This window comes from Epinephelus fuscoguttatus, linkage group LG19 (assembly GCF_011397635.1).
Source record: "Epinephelus fuscoguttatus linkage group LG19, E.fuscoguttatus.final_Chr_v1".
NCBI lineage: Eukaryota > Metazoa > Chordata > Actinopteri > Perciformes > Serranidae > Epinephelus > Epinephelus fuscoguttatus.
In genome coordinates, this window is record NC_064770.1 from 1,918,829 (window position 1) to 1,934,324 (window position 15,496).

General features: G+C 41.3%; 1 protein-coding gene across 1 annotated transcript in view; it reads left to right on the plus strand.

Annotated features, from left to right (window-relative positions):
* Nucleotides 1-15,214, plus strand: part of engase (endo-beta-N-acetylglucosaminidase) — a gene marked incomplete at its 3' end in the record, with an annotated part of 82,035 nt that extends 66,821 nt beyond the window's left edge. Inside the window, 6 exon segments of the mRNA XM_049560236.1 lie at nucleotides 1,812-1,983; nucleotides 8,493-8,551; nucleotides 8,553-8,597; nucleotides 8,705-8,816; nucleotides 14,759-14,946; nucleotides 15,072-15,214. Coding sequence (XP_049416193.1) covers nucleotides 1,812-1,983; nucleotides 8,493-8,551; nucleotides 8,553-8,597; nucleotides 8,705-8,816; nucleotides 14,759-14,946; nucleotides 15,072-15,214 — 719 coding nt within the window.
* Between the last annotated feature and the right edge of the window lie 282 nt (nucleotides 15,215-15,496).

Here is a 15,496-nt window from a genome sequence, read left to right on the forward strand (position 1 = left end):
GGGTCCTCCGGCAGACTAGGCCTAAGTCAGCCTAACTAAGGGCTGGTACAGGGCAAGCCTGAGCCAGCCCTAACTATAAGCTTTATCAAAGAGGAAAGTCTTAAGTCTAGTCTTAAATGTGGAGACGGTGTCTGCCTCCCGGACCGTAACAGGAAGATGATTCCACAGGAGAGGTGCCTGATAGCTAAAGGCTCTGGCTCCTGATCTACTTTTGGAGACTTTAGGGACCACAAGTAACCCTGCGTTCTCAGAGCGCAGTGTTCTGGTGGGATAATATGGTACTATGAGCTCTCTAAGATATGACGGAGCTTGACCATTTAGAGCTTTATAAGTTAACAGTAGGATTTTAAATTCAGTTCTGGATTTTACAGGGAGCCAGTGCAGAGAAGCTAAAACAGGAGAGATATGATCGCGTTTCTTAGTTCCTGTTAGTACACGTGCTGCTGCATTCTGAATTAGCTGGAGAGTTTTTAAGGACTTACTAGAGCTACCTGATAATAGAGAGTTACAATAATCCAGCCTTGAGGTAACAAAAGCGTGGACCAATTTTTCTGCATCTTTTCGGGTCAGGATAGGCCTAATTTTCGCAATATTACGCAGATGAAAAAATGCAGTCCGTGAGGTTTGCTTTAAATGAGAATTAAAAGACAAATCTTGATCAAATGTTACTCCGAGGTTTCTTACGGTAGTGGCAGGGGCCAGAGCAATGCCATCTAGAGAAACTGTGTCATCAGATAAAGAGTCTCTGAGTTGTTTGGGGCCAAGAACAATAACTTCAGTTTTGTCTGAATTTAACATCAGGAAATTGGTGCTCATCCAAGTTTTTATGTCTTTAAGGCAATTATGGAGTTTAGTTAATTGATTGCTTTCTTCTGGCTTCATTGATAAATACAACTGAGTATCATCCATAACAATGGAAATTTATAGAGTGATTTCTAATGATGTTACCTAAAGGAAGCATATATAGAGTAAACAGGATTGGTCCGAGCACAGAACCTCGCGGAACTCCAAAACAAACTTTAGTACGTAAGGATGATTCATTATGAACGTCAACAAACTGAAAACGATCAGATAAATAAGATTTAAACCAGCTCAGTGCTGAACCTTTTAAGCCAATTAAGTGATCCAGTCTCTGCAGCAGAATTTGATGGTCAATTGTGTCAAACGCTGCACTAAGATCTAATAAAACAAGTACAGAGACGAGTCCTTTGTCTGAAGCAATCAGAAGGTCATTTGTAATTTTAACTAGAGCTGTCTCAGTGCTATGATGCACTCTAAATCCTGACTGAAATTCCTCAAATAAATTATTATCCTGGAGAAAATCACACAGCTGGTCTGCGACTACTTTCTCAAGGATCTTTGACATAAAGGGAAGATTAGATATTGGTCTATAATTGGCTAACACCTCTGGATCCAGGGTGGGCTTTTTTAGTAGAGGTTTAATTACAGCTATCTTAAAAGACTGTGGTACATAGCCTGTTAATAAGGATATATTGATCATATCTAATATATGAGTGTTAACTAAAGGAAAGACCTCCTTAAGTAGCCTAGTTGGGATGGGGTCTAAGAGACACGTTGATGATTTGGATGAAGAAATCACTGCAGTCAATTCTTGAAGAGAAATCTGGGAGAAGCAATCTAAATATATATTAGATTTTACAGCTGTGTTTGAGGTTAGATAGGTACTATCTGAGGGCCGGAGGTCATGAATTTTGCCTCTAATAGTTAGAAGAAAAGTGGTTTTTCCTATAACTTGACCAATTTGCCTGTTCATTAATATCCAACATTGTATTGCAATCTCTCCATAACAGGATGTTTTTCGATGCTTGTGATGGTTTCTTCACCAACTACAACTGGACAGAGCAGAACCTGGAGTGGATGAAGGACTACAGTGGGGTCCAGGGCCGCCAGTCTGACGTCTATATTGGAGTGGATGTGTTTGCCCGAGGCAACGTGGTGGGAGGAAAGTTGGAAACCAATAAGGTAAACACTGTGGAACATGTGTTTCTGCTTATGAAGAAGCATTGATCTAGAGCCCTGTGTGGGACTGTTTTCTTCAACCCACTCCTGCCCGCTCCCGCTGAATTTCTGACCATTACCGCCCACAACCGCAACGTGTGTATTACACTCATGCCCGCTCCGCAATGTGTATGTCCACTCCTGCCCGCACCCACAAAACTCTGAGAATTTATGCCCGCACAGTAATAGAGATTGATGATTTTGTGTCTTCTCCCATCCCGCAGGAGAAAACACGTCATTTTATAGGCTATTAATAAAGAGATTCATGGGGTTGTTTGTTTTGTTTCTCTGGCCTGCATGTCTTTTGACGCACTGGTCAGGAATAGCGCTCCTATTTCGTTGTTTTCATTTAGTTTTTAACGAAATAAAGGCTGTTTCTTATTCTATTCTCCTTCTCTGTATTTTATTTATTTTTCTACCTTTATATAATCACGCAGTGATTGAGGTTAAGGCAAGCCTGGCGCCAGGATGAAGTTACTGAGGGGGCGGTTAAAAATTACGAGGGGGCAAATCTTTATTATGCAACATAGGTTCACACAGAGAGTTATAAAGAGCGCGCAGCTGTGCGTAATTGTCACGCGTAATGACAGCTTGTCGCTGGTGAAACACAATAAACTGCATGTCTTCTTTCATGTTTTGTTTTGTTGTTGTTTTTTCCCCACTGTCTCTACAGCAGAGAGAGCAGAGAGAGAGCAGAGACCTCTGAGGCTCACCCTTCTGATGAAAGATTGTTACACTTGAACAGTTTTAAATTAAAACAGGACGGCACACGTTGTGAAGGTAGATACTGTCTCTATAAATGACTTTATAGTGGAAGAGGAAGAGAGATTTCCTCGTTTGAAGCCTGAGTGGAGCTGACTTGTGAAGCAACCTGTAGCACCTTAGCTTGCTTTGCTAAGCTAATGGCTACATCCAGCCCTCCCGATGAAAACCAGCAACTCGTTAAGAAAAGCAGGATCATTGCCAACCTCAAGGAAGACATCCGAAGGCTGTCAGTGGAACTCAAGTCCCAATCTGAGCTGCTGACAAACACCATGGACGTGGCTCACGAGCAGTTTCTACAGATCTCCTCGTTAAAAGCTGCCCTTCAGGACACAGTAGCCTGGGATCCTACCTCTCTCCTCCGCAGTCCAGCAGTTCAATGCCCCGTCGTAAGCCGCAATGGTCGGAGGTGGTCTGGTTACGGAGCAAAAAAAGGACCTCGCTCGGCATCGGTCTCTCATCCCACCTCAGCCTTTCCAACAGATTTGAGCCTGTCATCGCGGGTCGAAGCGCCGGACTCCGATAAGCTCAAGGATGATGCAGCCCGTTCCACGTCTCCCCAGTCCGGGAGTCATACTCTGCCGGCAGCTCCCCTCCCGGCTGAAAGCTGGCAGGCTCCCCACGCGGACAGCTCTGTGTCCCCCCTCGCACACACCACGGAAACAGAGCGGCAACAGAGGAAACACAGTGGCTTAACTCATAAAGGTGAGACTATGCAACTGAGCAATAACAAAGTTAACGGGTCACAAGCCAGTGCCAGGCCAAGAGCGAGAGCATTCTGCCAAAAACAAAGCTAAGAGGATAGACACTATTCTGATTGGGGATTTTATGACAAGGCAGGTGGAAATGGCCAGACTGAAAATCTAACTGTGAATAACACATCAGTCAGAGAGGTGGCGGCTATGTTACCAGACATCATGTCTACACGGCCACATATTAAGAAGATTGTTATTCATGCTGGCTCATTTGACATCCTCACGAATAAATCTGGGTCTGAGACCCTAAAGAAAGACTTTTTGTTTTTATTGGAAACACTTAAAAAACTTCACTCAGGAGTGTCTTTCATCTCTGGACCTATCCCAACACTCAGCAGAGGTTGCGAGTCCTTCAGCAGACTCCTTGGCTTAAGAACCTGGCTGTCATCAGCCTGCCTCGAGCAACAGGTTGGATTTATTGACAATTTTAATACTTTTTGGAACATAAAAAGCCGCTTCATGCCAGATGGGATTCACCCAAACAACCTTGGCTCCAGACATCTTGCTGCAACATACATCACACCATCGAGTCATCTTATCAGAACACATATGCATTGATAAGCAGGAAGGTCAGTACACAGGGAGCAGACAGACAGACAATTACTGCTCCCAAAACAACAACCGCCTCCCATGATGATGACGTCACGGTCTGTGACTCTGTCCTCCACATCACAAGAAACCTGCAGAGATTGTCTCTGTCCCAGCAAGAATGTCAAGAAAAGAAGAGATAGGACAAGTCACCATGCCGCTTTCCCCCTTATGCGGCAATTTCACTCAGCCGGTGGCATGGCAAAAATAAAAACAACTGCAGAAACTCAAGGGTCAACCCATCAAATCTGATATGTATCTCATGTCAATCACAGTCTGTCTCTAAACTTATGCCAGATAACGTTTCACAGCTAGCACTTCTAAATATCAGGTCTCTGGCTGGCAAATCCTTCTTAATCAATGATTTTATTAACAAGCACAAACTTGATTTTATGTTTTTAACTGAAACTTGGCTAGGTCAGGAAAATAGTGCAGCAGTTTTGATTGAGACAACCCCTCCAAATTTTAGTTTCTTTAGTGAAGCAAGAATACATAAGAGAGGAGGCGGAGTTGCCACTCTGTTCAAGGACAGCTTCCAGTGTAAGCAAATGTTTTATGGTCAGTTTGACTCCTTTGAATATGTTGCCACTCAGTTAAAATCCCCGTCGAGCAATTTTAGTGACCATCTACAGACCCCCCAAATATGATGCAAGGTTTTTTGATGAGTTTGCCAAATTGCTGTTTATTGTGTGCATGGATTTTGACTGTGTTGTGTTAGTGGGAGATTTTAACATTCATGTTGATAATCTTACAGATGGGTGTGCTAAAGAAATGTTAAATATTCTGGATAACTTTGGGATTTCTCAGCATGTCACAGAACCAACACATAACAGAGGACACATATTAGATCTAATTATTTCCAAAGGTCTTAATATCTCTGAGGTTGTGGTGAACGATGTCGCTTTATCTGACCATTACTGTGTTTCGTTCAAAATGACCACCCTTGCTAATCCTATGAAAAGTGAAGCAGAGGTGATCAGAAAGCGTTATATAAATGATAACACCTGTGCATTATTCACCTAGGGTTTTACACCATCACCAACCCTGCCCTCACCTCTAGTTGATGACCGTGTAAGCAGTTTGTTGTGATTGATTCTAGATTGATTCTATCGCCCCAGTTAAGACCAAAGTTCTGTCAGGTAGGAAAAAGGCACCCTGGAGAAACGCCACACTGGTTAAAGAATACAAAAGAGTATGTAGACAAGCTGAACGCAGGTGGCGAAAAAACAAACTCCAGGTATATTACGACATTTATAAAGAGAGTCTTCACAACTATAACCAGGAACTGAAGAATGCAAGGCAATCATATTTTTCAGAGATTATCAATAGAAACAGTAATAATGCCCGCACACTTTTTTCTGTAGTGGACAGACTGACCAACCCCACAGCATCACTCCCTCCTGAACTACTGTCCAACAAGTCATGTAATGACTTTGCAGCCTTCTTCACATACAAAATATTACAGATAAGACATGCAGTGTGCAGCTCCAGCTCAGGAATGATAACACTTGTGCCTTCCTGTCCTCTGGTTAATCTAGGACATTTTAGCCTCCTAGATTACACAACTCTAACAGAAACGGTTTCAAAATTAAAGCCCACAACATGCTGCCTTGATATTCTGCCTTCAAACTTTTTTAAAACCATTTTTAACTGCATAGTTCTGGATGTACTGCAGATAATAAATACTTCTCTTAAAGCAGGCCAGTTTCCTCAGGCCTTGAAAACTGCAGTAATAAAACCTCTCCTAAAAAAATCAAATCTGGACGCCACAACAATTAGTAACTATAGGCCAATATCAAATCTGCCATTTGTGGGGAAAATTATTGAAAGGGTTGTCTTCCAGCAAACCCATACCTTTATGATGCAAAACAATCTTTTTAACACATTTCAGTCTGGATTTCGGCCACACCACAGCACAGAGACTGTACTTATCAAAGTCTTAAATGATATTCATCAGAATAATGATGCATGCAAATCCTTTGTCCTGGTATTCCTAGATCTCAGTGCTGCATTTGATGCAGTTGATCATAATATACTACTTAGCAGATTGGAAAAGTGGGTGGGACTCACCAGCACTGTGCTACAATGGTTCAAATCTTACTTAGAAGATAGGGACTTTTTTGTGTCAATTGGTAACCATGAATCTGAGCGAACTACGATCACATGTGGGGTTCCTCAAAGGTCCATTCTCGGACCACTTCTATTCAACATCTATATGCTACCCCTAGCCCAGTTTATGGAACATCACAACATCTCCTATCATGCGTATGCCGATGACACACAACTCTATATCTCAGTGTCATCACATGACTACAGTCCCTTACTCTCATTGAGTGACTGTATTCATCAAATCAATGACTGGATGTGCCAGAATTTTCTCCAGCTAAATCCAGAAAAGACAGAGGTATTAATTTTTGGCCCTAAAAATGAAAGGGCAAAGATCAGCGCCCACCTTGGCTCTATGTCATTGACAGCTACAAATCAAGCCAGAAATCTTGGTGTTATTATTGACTCAGACCTGAACTTCAACAGCCATTTAAAGTTTATTACTAAATCTGCCTATTACCACCTGAAAAATATAGCTAGAATTAAGGGGTTTCTGTCTAAACAAGACATGGAAAAACTTATTCATGCATTCATTTTTAGTAGGTTGGATTATTGCAATGGCTTATTTACAGGCCTTAACAAAAAAATCAATCAGACAGCTGCAGCTGATTCAGAACGCTGCCGCCAGAGTCCTTACAAACACCAGGAAACTGGACCATATTACACCGGTCATTAAATCGCTACACTGGCTTCCTGTGAGTCAAAGAATAGATTTTAAAATCTTACTGCTGGTCTACAAAGCCCTGAATGGTCTCGGACCAAAATACATGCTTGATCTACTGGTTCCCTCACGCATCCAGACCCCTTAGGTCATCTGGAACAGGTTTGTTGTGTGTTCCAAGAGCAAGAACCAAGCAAGGTGAGGCAGCATTCAGTTATTATGCTCCTCACCTGTGGAACAAACTTCCTGTAGATCTGAGGTCTGCTCAAACTGTCAGGTCCTTTAAATCAGGTCTAAAAACACTATTGTTTACTGAAGTGTACTCTTAGATTAAATACTTACCTACTGTATTCTACTGCCCGTACTTTTTAACTACACACTGCTGATTTATGCCTTTTATTATTCTACTTTTTTCTTATCCTGACTGTTCTATTTGGGTTTATTGTTAAATTGGCTGCAAATGTCAGAGATTTCAGGGCTGAGGACTGAGTCCGGGCTGAAATCTCCAATAGGAGAGGTTTCAGAGTCTAAGGAATTAAGAGGTTGGGCTGTCGGCATCCCCTGCGGGGTGACCGGAAAGTCTGAGTCAGACTGCTGTGACTCGACACTGGGGAGCATGCTCTGAATTAAGATCTAGAATGGAGATGTCCTGTGATGGATCTTTAGAGTTCATTCCGATCTGAATAAGACCAGTGTGTGGAACCTGTGTCCAGCGGGACGGTAAGACTCTGAGTGAAGGACTCAAGAGCAAATAGTGGGCGCGCATTGGGTGTATTATTAAGGGAGACGTCCTATACACTCAATAAAAAACAGAACCGACCAACCAAATTCAAGATAGTTCAGAGCCAGGGACAAGAGATCCTAGCTGAAATCTCTGACAGAGCCGTTTTTTGGAATTAAACTTAAATGTTGTCTAAGAGCACTTTTTGGTGGCAAGGAGTCGCAGGAGTGATAAGGCCTATCATGCCCTGGGCCCGTGGCCGTAGAGCTGAGGCATCTATACAAATGTTCTATAGTTTGTTAACGATAATGACTGTGTATGCAGTGCTCTTAGATGCAATGTATTGAGCCTGTTTTTATTTTATGTTACTGTATTTTATTATCACTATCATTCTCAGTTTCTATTTCCCTTTATAATTGACTGTTTTTATTGTTTTAAATTGTGTCTTGTTGCTTTTAATGTCTCTGTAAAGCACTTTGAATTACCTTGTGTTGAATTGTGCTATACAAATAAACTTGCCTTGCCTTGCCTTGCCTTGCCTTGCTTTGCCTTGCCTTGCCTTTGTCTCATGACAGATGGAGCTGACAGACAGACAGGCGGAGCAAGCGGCAAATTGGTATGAAAGCTGGTTCAGGCCAGGGCATATTTGTCCATTTATGAATAAATATAGAGTGAAAACGCTTATGCATGTACACCAAGATCCCGCAGTGTTTTTTTTAGCCGCCGGTTCCCGCCCACAGCAAAGTCCAAACCGCCCGCTCCCGCAATATTTGCGTTGGTTCCCGCGGGACCTGGCGGGACCCAGTCCCAATGCAGCCCTCTACATTGATCATCATCAAAACATTTACAGTATGGACTGTTTTGTTTTGGTCATCAACAGGCACTGGAAATCATTCGGAAGCACAACTTCTCTGTAGCCATCTTTGCTCCAGGGTGGGTGTGAGACTCACAATGATAGGACCGAATTTCGCAAGAATCAGGACAAGTAAGATCAACATAGCATTAACACAGACGTCACAGTGACCTTTAATGTGGATGTATGCATGTCAGTCAGTGAGGCTGTTTTTAAACAGTGCGCTGTCCTGCCTGCAGGTTCTGGGCTCTTCTGTCGGACTACCTGTACATTCATCGGCCAACCTCACCTCTCCCTTTCATCTCCTCCTTCTGCCAGGGCTTTGGGAAGGCTATCTACTGGAGAGGACAGGTACTGCAGGAGGTGGATCTGCAACTAGAGGCAGATGGTGTGGGCTTTTGAATAGTTCATCAGCGCAGTTATCAAAGAAACTATTTATATGATTGCATTAATCCACCTCTAATTCAGACATAGTACTTCTGCATCTCATGTTGCAAATGCTCAGATCATATCCTCATTGTTTTGACACAACAGTGTCAGAAAGGATTAATAAGCCCTGGTAATTCAACATGTCCCTGTAGTTATTTAGTTGTAACCTGGTATAAAATGACTATCACAAACATCAAGTATAAATGGTCACAGCGTTTTTTTAAGTCACTAACATGAGACAAGCTTTAGCATTTTGGTTCTCTCTCTCTCTCTCTCTCTCTCTCTCTCCTGTGGCTCTTTCTCCCTCTCTCTCTCTCTCTCAAACACACAAAGACTCACAAGCATGACACATGGGCACCCGGTAGCTCAGTGGTTAGAGCAGGCCTTCCATGTACAAAGGCAATGTCCTTTGTCAGCAGCAGCCACAGGTTCAATTCCAGCCTGTGGCCATTTGCTGCATTTCAAATAAATAAAAATAACGAATTATCACATTTGACATCGCCACGGTTACAGTTTAACTTAATGAGATTATTGATAGTGTGAGCAGACATGGTGTATCTCTTTGTATCTGTAGGGCTCCAGACCACGACTATTTAGTCATATTTTTCGACCATGGAGCACTAGTGCAACTTGCAAATACTATTGATATATGAGCTGGAGCTGTTAGTGAGTTTCCAGCTCACAGTGAATAAATCCTCACATTTAAAGACGCTGCGGCAACAGTTCAACTTTCTGCTAACAACTGTTGACCAGAAGCTTCAAGTTCACAGCAGAGAAATCAACACTTCCAGCCTAAGACGAGCCAGGTACTTCAAAATAAAAGCACCAGTGGCTCTGCTTATATTTGTTTAATTCTAACAATACTTTATTTAACTTTATTGTAAAAGTACTTTATTCAACTTTATTATAACAGTATTTTATTGGACTCTATTATAACAGTACTTTAATTTTATTATGACTGTAGCTATTTTATTTAACTTTATTGTAACTGTAGTTTATCTAATAACTGTGTGTTTCAGTATTCTACAGTTTTTTAGAGGAGATTTCAAAATTTCGAGATATATATCGTGCATAGCGATTTAGTCTAAAAATATTACAATATTATTTTTAAGCCATGTCACCCAGCCCTAGGGGAAATAAAGGTAAACACAGATGATGGTTGTGCATAATGGCACTGCTGCCTTCACGTCTGCAGGGGTTTAATGAACTGCATGTGGAGCTTTTCATACAGTCTAGTCCACACGGACCCGTGTACTTCTGAAACCGAAGTTTTTCGGGCTCTGGTTTCCAAAAAAAATTTGTCTGCACGAGTGGTGTGATAAAAAAATATGATATCCACACGAAACAGCAAAACCCGCTACCAAGTGATGTAATACACATGCCAAAGCAGTAGGTGGCGATGTAACTTCTAACGGAAAGGCCATTTTAACCAATCAGAAGTCAGAGTTAATACCGAAATAGGGAAGTGCGGAAAATAAAAACAACCCGATCCACAAAAGTAGCACGACTTAATTCAACAGCAGGCGTCTGGATGACCAACTACACTACCGCAATTCGGTTCTGGATCCGGCTGGGTTGGACCTCCATTGGCAGGCCTGTCACTGCTTTCGTGGTAATGTAGTTGGGGTAGCTAGCAACAGGAGCAGCCTCCTTTGTTGGTCGTTAGGTCGAGCAGCTGGATATGCCATCCAAAGAGGGCAGATAGCACGCTCACAAACAAAGTTAGTGTGACATATAGGGTATTAATGTGTATCTGCCCACTCAATTGTGACATTATTTTATGCATATAATATTGATTTTGTATCTTTACAGATACCATACAGATACCCCCCATTCAATTTAAAGCATAACTGATTTGAGTAAAGGCACAAGAGCAAATCTGGGTATATAAACAGTTGGTTTGCGCTGCGTTCTTCAGTTGGCAGTTACACCTAGAGTAAAGCTACTGAAGACCAGCAAAATCACTATGTGTTTTATTTATTCTTTCAGGTGGGTAAATGTCACCTAAGCACCTTCAGATTTTATCAGTAGTGTACCCTTAATAGATAATTTGTTTATATAGTTTGTATTGTGCTTTGTGATATTGTTTGAGGAACTGTAATGTAAGGTAACTGCATATGAGTGGATGCAACTGTCGCTAATGCTAGCGTAGTTCCTCAGGGATTTAAGCTATTACTTTAATTTTGACAATTTAACCTGTGACAACACATTAGCTAAGGGTTTAAGGACTGTAACTGTTGGTAGCTGTTGTTGATTTTGTTAAAATATGTTGAATTATAATTTTTTGGGTTATTGTTTGTCGGACGATTGAGCTAAGCTAACTAACGCTAACGTCAGCTGTCACTTGTTGCCATAGCAACGGTAAACATTCACATATGGGCTAAGTGCAGAGCAGACAATCAAGCTTCATTGTAAATATAGTTAAGATCAGAGTTGGGTAAGGGTTACTTTAAAAGTAATCAAATTACTTTACTGCGTTACTTTTTTGAAAAGTAACCAGTTGCTTTACTTTGTTACTCCCTGAGTAAAGTAACTCAAGTACTTTTAAAGTACCTTTGAGTATTCTACATTTCCTATTGGGCAATGGACCACAGGGCGCTTAGCCTACATTTTTTGTCTCCAAAATTAAAGTTATGGACCACTTGCCCTTCACTGAGATCCAATTCTCCCATCACAGCCGTCACTTTGACCAATAGAAACACAGAACGATCTGCTGCCATAGACAACTGTATGACAACAACACCCAAGCATTTTTAATATTTCCTCTAGGGATGTTACAACACAGAGTAAAAGGGGAAAATGATAGTGTGAAACAGCAGAGGCACTTTGTCAACCCGATGACTACTACTAGTACTGTCATTAGCATCAAGCTAGCAAACAATGTCACGTCCTCATAATGGAGACGGACATAAAGTAATAACATTAACAAATAGTGGTGGGGCTTTTACTCACCACAACTGCAGAGGCTACCAGCTTCATTTGAAACAGACTACATTATAGACAGTCCGTTATTTATCATTCCCTCTGTATCTTTATATATTGACTTTTTATCCGCTACAGTTGCCTTGATAAAGTTAATGCATCGCGCCGTCATTTCAAACTCAACACTTCCCGAATTTGTTTCAAATTAAAAGCCCCTTATAACCTCAGCTGAGAGAATCCCTCCATTTTCTAAATAGGCTTTTATTGTGAAACATTTGTAGGAACAGCTTGGATGTTTACATACGGTACTTCAAATCTAGCTCCTGCCATCTGCTGACGCTTTTTACGTTACTACAACAACATTTCGGCTGACACGTGAACAGACACAGTGACTCAAAAGATAGTAAAAGTAATAAAAATAGGACAAGAATAACCTGATGACATCACACACGTCGTGAAAGACGAACGGGGATAACTGGTGTGGACCATCGTGTAGTGTGTCATGTCTGTCGGCCAAGTCACGGCACGATTTTATGACTCCACAATCGTGTAATGTGACATAGTGACTTTCAGAACGGGCAGAAAAGTTGTGTAGTACTAATGTGTACCAGGCATAATGCAAGTCCTGAGTCTGACCTGTCTGTCAGCGAGTCCTCCTCCATCTGTTGAGTTGTGGGGATTTTACTGACGATCGTGCGGAATGTTTTAGACTCCACCATAGACAATGGCAGCATTTCTTCTACCACGTAGCTAGCCACAAGCTTCGTGGCTTCTTCCGAACTGATAGGTTTAACGTTATCTCCGTTATTAGAACCAAAAGACAGTCGTTGCTGTTTTGGAGCTGAAGGACCAGCGTTCTAAAAGTAACGGAAGTAACTGATGGCTTGTTTGAAAATGTACTCAAGTATTTGATTACTCAAACAGCAAACTAATGCGTTAGGTTACTTGTTACTGCAAAAAGTAATCAAAGTACTCTAACTCTTAACGCTTTATACACAACTGTGGTTAAGACACATTGTATTTAACACAGGATGTGGGATTTTAGTACTTAGCAAACTTTTAGAAAAGAGCTATTTACCATCGCTCTGATGTCAAACAATGGAGACAGGTAATAAAATACTACGGTTATCCTATCTGCACACAACCGCTGGCACCGGAGTCTTCCAAAAACTTCACCCTGGACTCCGGTTTCAAAGAAACGCGGTTTCGGGGGCCCCAAAGTGCGGTTGTGTGTGGCCAAACAGCCAAATCATGTAGAATGATAAACGGTTTCAGAAGTACACGGGTCTGTGTGGACAACAGAATCTGTAGGATTCACTGATTTTCATCTATAGATCAGTGCAGACTGATTTACCAGTGTTTCTGCTTTAACCACTTGAACGTTACCAAAACCTAAGTTTTGATGCAGATTTAAATTCATCTACTGGCTGTAGAGGGCTTGATTTAAAATGTTTATTTACATTTTAAGCATTATTTCATTATTGCTATACATTTTCTCCAAATATTTAGCTGGCTCTTTGTCATCAGACTGGTTAGGTGGCAGATAGACGTTGTGCCAGAGACAGACGGTTTGTTCTCGGTGCAAAGTCTAAGACCCATTCTACTCCTACATGACAATATCAGACACAGCGAATTTGAAGTTTTAGTGACCAAAAAGCATCACAAAGTATCAGACATAGGATAAAATTTTCAGTGTGAGTGCTGCTGCATCTAAAACCAACCCAAATGCTGCATAAATAATAATATAATACGTGGATTGACACAACAAGCGCCAAATACTGACAACACTTGTATGTATTCTTAGAACTGTTTTTCATCTAGCACTTTGTCACGTAGCTGTTGTTAGAACTCAGTGATACATCCAGCACTCTGTCATGTAGCTGTTGTTAGAACTCAGTAATACATCCAGTACTTTTTTATGTGGTAGGGCAAATCAAAGCATTTCTTAAATAATTAGTATCGGCTATATTGAGCCATGCAGAACCTAATCCTATCCTTTGTTGTACTTCAGCTGTTACACAGGTGTTTACTTGCAAAGTAAGTGCAGCCATTGTCAACTCTCCAACTCTGTCTCTCCAACACTTTACACCGCCTTCTGTGAAACACCAAATATTCAAACAATAGCGAATGTAGTATAAGACTGTTCATTATTTTATTATTTGCCTGAGTTATGAGCACATGTTTTATTTCAGCTACTGCTAAGAATACTCTCTGAAAGGGACAGAGAAATTCCCATGAGACAGCAACAAGGCCTAAAAGATCTAAGAGACGGTTATTTTATTCTTTATTCTGTTTAAAAAAAAAAAAAAAAAAACAACAACAACAACATTAAGAAACAGAAGTTTCTGACCATTGTTCAATGTCGTATCTCAGGAACAGAAGGTTAGACATTTGGTCAGATATTGAATTGGTGACACTAATCTTGGGTGGCCACCTTGAGACTGTGCTGATTGTATACATCTTCTGTGCTGCAGGGGGGAATAAGCACTCATATTTTGACAGATATGGATGTTAACTGTAACTGCAACTTCAGTGGTGCTAGAAAGCATACATTACAAAGCATTAGTTCTATTTTTTAATGTATTGCAGATATTCAGTTACATAGCATATTCATTGGATTGTTTTTAATAAGTGTACACTGTGTATTATATAAGAAAATACAAGTATCATATTGGGACTCATACTGGCAGATACTTAATGTGAAATGACTCAGATCAGGATCGGGAGCAAAAAAGTTGATTGGGACATCACCAGAGCTGCACTGATCATGTCGCACTAGTCCTCACATCTTTACACTGGCTTGCAGTATGATTGTATTATATTATTATTATTTAGTTGATTATAACATTTTCTTTCTAGGTGTGTGCTTGTTTATTCAGGGAAATGTAATGAAGGTTTGTATATTTGCTTGATGACTGCACTTTTGTTTTGTGTGTGTGCAGCGTGAGGTAGACAGGAGCTGGTTTAACCTGACTGCCCAGGAGATCCAGCCCTTGTACTACTATAAGGAGCTAGAGGGCCGGGGCTGGCTGAGCAGCCGTGGCTGCCCCGAGGATGCCTGGAATGGAGGCTCTTCACTGCTGCTGGACGGACTCATCCCTGCCACTCACACATCTCCAGTTTGTGCCAAGTGTGTGTGCTTCTTGTTCACCCTTGCTTATTTTCATGTGGGGGAAAAGTGATCTTGTCAACACTGCCTCCCCATACACGCAAGTCTCACAGTTAATACACAGTACTCTGTTGTGAATCTCTCAGGATCTTCTCCCTCCATGTACCCCTGGCATCCAAGACTCTGGTGACCCTCATCTACAAGCCATCTACTGGGATCAGAGTTTCCTTGGAGCTGAAGACAACAGACGCCAGTCTTTGCACACACATGGACATCCAGGATGTCAATGGTTGATTTCTCACAATCTATCTAGTATCCATACCGCCTCATCCTACCTCAGCTATAATCATTTAGGAATAATGAATCTCATCAATGTGTACCCACTCATGAAAAGGTTTTATTCAGCAGGCAGAAACAAATGATTTATACTGAGTTTTGCAGTTAAAGAGAATTTGCTGAATTCAGCTATGAACACTTGTATGAGAAATTCTCACAGAAAACATGTCATTCCATTAAGGATCAAATATTCTATGGAAAAATTTTCAGCCTCAAGTATGTCCCACCCAGGGAT